This window comes from Cyprinus carpio, unplaced genomic scaffold (genome assembly GCF_018340385.1).
Source record: "Cyprinus carpio isolate SPL01 unplaced genomic scaffold, ASM1834038v1 S000006492, whole genome shotgun sequence".
NCBI classification, from domain to species: domain Eukaryota; kingdom Metazoa; phylum Chordata; class Actinopteri; order Cypriniformes; family Cyprinidae; genus Cyprinus; species Cyprinus carpio.
In genome coordinates this window covers 21,140-28,004 of record NW_024879165.1, presented here as the reverse complement: position 1 = coordinate 28,004, position 6,865 = coordinate 21,140, and the positions used below count along the sequence as shown (strand labels likewise).

The following is a 6,865-nucleotide window of genomic DNA, read 5'->3' as shown; positions in this document are numbered from 1 at the left end:
TTTTTTACCACTTTTCAAACTGTTACAATCCAAATGCAAATAATTTCATAAGAGTTCAAAAACATTTCTAAACATCACATATTTTGTATTTTTGTCAGTTTTTTTTAATGCACAATATGAGCAAAAGAGATTTAAAATCTTGAACTACAAAAACTATATTTCCATCCTAATGACAAATCTCTTTTTTCATGTGTATCCTACAATAAAAAAGTTTCAGTTTTAAACTGAATGAAAATAAATCTGTGATAACTGATAAAACTCAAAGTGAGACATTATGGAAATGTGTTTGGACAATAATTGTTTGCTGAGTATATATAATTAAGTTATTTTGAAGCTCTTATGGTGACAATAAAATAATTTCAATTAAACATTAAAATCCATAAATTTCAATAATTTTGTACAAATAATTTTGGACCGTTAAAAGAGTCAGACTTACCGAGCACCAGTTTAGTTCCTCCACCGAAAGTCCACCACAGTGATACAATCTAATGAAACACTCGTACAAAAACCTCTATTCCACTCGAGTGAACACAAACTCCAGCAGAGAGAGAGAAACAACACTTCAACACACTGAGACCAGAAACTCACCTGACACACTCATTCATTTAATTTGACAAAACGCTATTCAAAAAGTAAGAACAAAGACAAAATATTTTCAAAATATTTGTTATTGCTTGATAAACAATGGTATTCTTTTCATAATCAGTGGAAGAATTTATTGAATGCTATTTACAATAGGCATTATTCAGTTTGAATTCATATTCTATATTTCTCATCTGTTTGTATAACATTTTTTTTAAAGAAATATATTTGATGATCTGTGACCTCTGACGTAACCTTTGACCTCTTTTATCATGGATGATGTTGTGGTGTTTCTCATGATTCTTCTGTTGTTCATTAGCAGCTCAATCATAATGATTCAAAGAAAAACCTGCTGCCTCAGATAAAAAAATCAAGACACATTTGTTCATGTTATGTTTTTATAAAAAAAAAAAAAAAAGTATCTGGGCTGATTGTGAATCTTCAGCTAAAACTTCAAATAAACAAGTTTTAATCTGTCACCATTTTTAACAGAATGTTTCCTGTCCATTTTAGCATTTTCAGGCTCACGTGAGGATTCATGATAGACAGAGTGACACCATGAACTCTGATTAGAGAGTTACAGTCAGTCCTGATACTTTATGAACAAACTCACAATTCAGGTAGAGGTGTATAGTGGTGTTGGTTCATCTAATAGAATTTATAGAATAATATATTCTGTAACTCTAGTCTAGTATATCAGTCTTGTAGCAGCTCAAGCTGTTGTGAATCCTGCCCACTTCTTTGCATCATCAGCACATGCTTCAGTGCTCTGAGAGTGTTTATAGTGCTGTGAGTTTAACACTTCATGACTGAGAGCAGAACACAACACACTCTTCATCATCACACACAAGACAAAACAACAACAATGAACAACATCATCATCTTCATCTGGACTCTCACACTGTTTGCTCAAGGTTTGTGTAGCAAAATTTTAACAATGATTATTCATTCTCTGAAGTGTAAAATATTAATCATTTACAGTTGTTTCTTAATGTTATTCTTGTTCCTTTTTTTCAAAATGAAAAATAAATATAACCATAACTCAGATTCCATCAATAACAGCAGCTCAACCAGGACAAGAAGTCAGAATAAACTGTAAAACCAGCAGTAATGTGTATGGTGGTAGATCTTATTTACACTGGTATTTACAGAAACCTGGAGAAGCTCCTAAACTTCTCATATATTATGCAACAAGCCGTAACACTGGAACTTCATCTAGATTCAGTGGCAGTGGATCTAACACTGATTTCACTCTGACCATCAGTGGAGTCCAGACTGAAGATACAGGAGATTATTACTGTCAGAGTTACCATGAGATCAGCAGTAAATCTGTGTTCACACAGTGATAAAGAGTCGTACAAAAACCTCCGTCAGTCAGAGTCACAGTGACTGCACTGATACAGCTGAGAGATACTGCAGCTGCTGATGGATGTGATGCAACACAATGATTATATAAGGCAAAGTTTAGAGAGACTTTAATACAATATTTATTTATTTATTTTACTCACTCACATGAAAGTTTGGACTTAAAAAATTATTAATAAAATTTCCCCAGGTCACCACATGTTCATAATTTGACTACAGTTCTGTTTCTGCAGCTGTTGACATGGTTAATGTTTATCTGTAAAATATAAGCTAAAGCTCTGACACTTTCAATCAATAAAAAGCTTCATGTCTCAGTGCATGATGAGTGCCACCATAGCAAAAAATCATCCATGTTTCCCAGCATACACTGTGGCATGAATAAATTATGCAGCTAAATGATAATTTAGCTACAATATTTATTATTATTATCATCATTGTTGATGTGAGTTTTCAGTAGCTTGTTTTGTGAGGTTCAGAGTTGATCTGTTTATCTGAATGTATGTTGATTGTCACCATTGCTGAGGTTTGTATGATGAGTGTTGACGTCTCAGTGAAAAATTATTGCTCAGAAATATCATTGTGTCTCTGAGAGATGATCTCTGTTCATGGTCACAGTCTAAATGCATTACGGTGATCTTTCTATACTAGCAGCTGCTTTTGTTTATTAGAACATGTTTACAGTTCAGTAGTGTTTCGATCTCTCTATTCTTTACTTTGAGTCAATCTTCAAACTACATTAGACTTAAACCACTGACAGTCATCTGAATGTTGTAAACAGACAGCTTCACGTGAACTGCTTCTTCATCAATCTCTTTCTTTCTCAGTGCACAGATGTTCTCTAAAAATATTATTGCAAATGTTTGAATAATGTTGAAAGATGATTAATTAAACCAAAACAAACACTTTTAGATGAAACCAGTACTTTCAATAGAACATGAACAAACTAGAGCTAAACCTCTGTTAACTCTCAGAAACAGCATTAGAAAAATAAAGGCAGACAGGTTTATAATGAATGTAGATGGAAATGCTGTTTGTGTAGCTGTTTAATTATCGTCTGCTGAGATCTTGAGAAATTGAATGTCTTTTATTTCAGGTGTTTTCATCTAAAACTGTGTCTGTAAGTCATTTGTAGTTGTGTTTCTGCTGCTTTTATATCCTTTTTTTTGGTTCTTGTTGTTTCTCTTTCATTCAGTGATTCTACTTGTTAACAGCAGGTATCATAATTAATGCTCAATCATTGATTAATGAATCATTTAATTATCTAATTAACTCCAAAACCGCTTCAGTGCTACTTATAAAAATCACAAATTCAAACTGACCGTTCTCAAACGTTTTAATATAGTTCTTAGTGTGAATATATATCAGAAATCAAGACTGATTTATAGTCCATAAACAGCATTTCTTACATGTGTCTCTTTTATTCAGGTGAGGAGGGCAGTGCTGATCTCTGTTTATCTTTTCTGGGATAATGTAGTCGATCTGAAGTGTCAGACTCCGAAGAAGAGACGTGTGAGTCAACTTACAAATGAGGATTCACACAAGCAGTTGATCATTATTAAATGTCATGCTGAATTAAACGTTCTGAGGTGATTAAGATCACAAATTCAAACTGACCGTTCTCAAACGTTTTAATATAGTTCTTAGTGTAGCTGTATTTTGCAACACCTGAAACCAGGGCCTCATCAACCTATTCCACAAAAGAGGAGACAACTTCAACCTCAATAACTACAGCAGCTGAATCAAACATATGAGAAAGTATCCTGTCCTGACACCTACTCAAACACATAAATATATCAAAATCTACAAATCTAACAGATGAGTCTGTATCTTGTCCTGATTTCTCTTCTATCTCATCTTTAGCTCAAAGTCTACAGCAGTTTTTGCATACAGAGGGTGTTTTGCATGAACAGCACAAGCTTCACTGCTCTGCATGTGTTTATATCTCTATGAACAGAACATGACATGATCAAGAGCTCATCAACCAACAAACATGACTTTCAGCATCATCTGTGTCTGGACTCTGGCAGTGTTTTTGTCAGGGTTTGGAAAATGATTTATGTTTGGATTTTCCAAAGAGAAATGACTGTGTGAGGATATTTGACTTCTAATGTTCTTCACTGTCAAAATAAAGTGTAGAAGGTGACGGTGACTCAAACTCCCTCACAGCTGCTCGCTCAAACAAGACAACAAACCAAAATAAAATTAATAACTACCACTAATGTCTTCTTATTTTATGTAATTTGTATATGTACTGTATAACATGGTATCTACAGAAACCTGGAGAAGCTCCTAAACTCCTTATTTATGGAGTGAATCAACTGCAGTCAGGAACTCCATCTAGATTCAGTGGCAGTGGATCTAACAGTGATTTCACTCTGACCATCAGTGGAGTCCAAACTGAAGATACAGGAGATTATTACTGTCAGAGTTTACACTGTCCTGGCAGTAGCTGGGTGTTCACACAGTGATAAAGAGTCGTACAAAAACCTCACAGTGACTGCACTGATACAGCTGAGAGATACTGCAGCTGCTCATAAACACAATCACACACAACACTGATCAGATAACAAACACTAATAACACAATATCATTACAATCAGAATCAACCTTGTATTTGTGAAGAGAATGAGTCAGTGTTTTAATAAGATCATCATGTTTTAATTGTAATATATGATCCCTGTCAATCAAACTGAACAGACTGCATTCAGTCACTTCTGCTGTCTGGACATTATGCTTTCCATTTGACCCACAGAAAGATTTACATTCTTACACAATTTATGTCAGAATGACTGATTCTTGATTAATGATTATGGATTTTTATTACATTTCATATGTTTTCACCCTCTCCTACAAATGTAATGGTGAGTTTCCTGTGTGCTGCTTGACTACAGCAGAAGTGAAACTGGTCTGTTTCAGTTCAGATCATGTAACAATCAAACAGAGACACTGGGAGTGTGGACTGAAAATCTCATTTGCATTGTGAGTGTGGAGTGATTGTGATCCTCTCAGAATAGAGCAAGCTCTGTCTCCAGAGACCATGTTCAAACCCCAAGAGCTTTATTTGACTAGATTTACTGCTGCTGATCCAGCTTTCTGAAAAACACCTGGACAAACACTACATGCATCTTCATCTGTTAGTTGAATGATGTTGTCAGACACAAATGGAGTTTGTTGAGAAGCTTTATTGAATGTTGCAGCAAACACAGCAGATTGAAAGATCAGCCAGTGCTTTGACACTAGAGCTCTCTTTCAGTATTGAGTTGTAAATGACTACAGCTGCAGCACTAGACTCATGTGAATCCTGCCTGACACAGGACACTCAGATACGCTCATCTTCAGGAGAGAGCAGCGCTCACTGGAGAAACATCAGCACTGCGAGCGACTAACAGCGACTCTTGTGGAACGAGGCCTCATGAGGAGCTCCATCATGTGTTACTCTGCAGACGTACAGCTCTCCCTCTTCCCAGCGTGCTTTGCTGAGGGTCAGGACACTACTGCGGCTGTAGCGGCCGTCCTGCTCGCTCTCTGCGCTGGTCACAACCCCCTCGGTGACCCCTGAGCCGTCCAGTGTCCAGCTCACCAGCGCCCCCTGTGGAGAGTAAGAGCTGAGCAGGCAGAGCAGTGCGGCTGAGTCTCCAGAGATCTGCAGAGAAGAGGGCGGTAGCAGAGACACTGAGGGCTTCACTGTGGGACCAGCTGCAGGAGACAAACACAACACATTCACAAACACAAAGAAAAAACACACTGCAGCTCCAGCACTCTTCTGCCCTGCAGCATTCACATCATTTCAACATGACTTTCAGCAGCAGACGTGTGGAATGCAATAAAAATTATAACAATTGCAACATTAATAATATTCAACATCACTGCAGCTAATATAATATACAATATACAAAGTACACAATCACTATAAATGTTTAAATACCAAGTTCAAATATATTAAATACCAACACCTAAACATACAGTACCAAGACACTGACACTGATTTAAATCAAGTGATCTTTATATACGAACATACATTTCTTATATTTTGAATGAAATAATCTCTTATATTTTTTCTTTAAATGATTTTTTATTCAAAATGAAAATGGAACAATTTAAAACTGCTTTTTTATGACTACAGCTCAGATCAAATTATATCTTAAGAACAAGAAAACAGTTGAATCAACATTTCTAAACATACTTATTTTTTGTATATATATATATAACTATATATATATTTTTCTATTATTATAAACCTCTGATTTATAAGCATAGCATGAAATCATTGACTGAACTACAAAAAGTAACTACATTTATATTCTAATGTCACTTTAAATCTATATCTAATACCTATAATAAAAGATGAACTATAAATGAACACATTATAAAAATTAATGAAGATAAACCCTCTGATTGACTGATGGACTCATAGTGATTTACATTTTAGATATGTTTTTAGACAAGATTTGTTTGTTCAGTGTGACAGTTCTTAATGTGATACTATCAAAAATTTTCAATTAAGCATTATTTATGCTTTTTTTTTGGCTCATTTTAATATTTTCTTATCTGTAAATTTTACGATTTTTATTCAAGAGAATTAATAAGAGACAGACTTACCGAGCACCAGTTTAGTTCCTCCACCGAATGTGTACCACAGTGATACAATCTAATGAAACACTCGTACAAAAACCTCTATTCCACTCGAGTGAACACAAAACTCCAGCAGAGAGAGAGAGAAACAACACTTCAACACACTGAGAGCAGAAGAAGCTTAGTAACTTAAAAAAAAAATCATTTCAAAATCTGTATTTTTTTTTAAAAAAAGTCATTTTTTTCATAAACAGAAGAGTTTATTAATGTCATTTATAATAGATATGATTTTAGTTTTACTTTGTATCCAATATTTTCTCATTCATTCTTGCTGTGTGTTTCTGAT

The 6,865-nt window shown here is 34.9% G+C and overlaps 2 gene segments (V, D, J or C); one reads left to right on the top strand and one right to left on the bottom strand.

Annotated features, from left to right (window-relative positions):
- Positions 1-1,622: 1,622 nt before the first annotated feature.
- LOC122143713 lies at positions 1,623-4,894 on the top strand (the record flags this gene model as incomplete). The annotated part of the segment is given in 2 exon segments: positions 1,623-1,779; positions 4,258-4,894. Coding segments are annotated over 2 exon segments (315 nt in total), but the record flags the coding sequence as incomplete, so codon positions are not given.
- A 220-nt stretch (positions 4,895-5,114) lies between these two features.
- Positions 5,115-6,595, bottom strand: LOC122143715 (the record flags this gene model as incomplete). The annotated part of the segment is given in 2 exon segments: positions 5,115-5,643; positions 6,547-6,595. Coding segments are annotated over 2 exon segments (363 nt in total), but the record flags the coding sequence as incomplete, so codon positions are not given.
- Between the last annotated feature and the right edge of the window lie 270 nt (positions 6,596-6,865).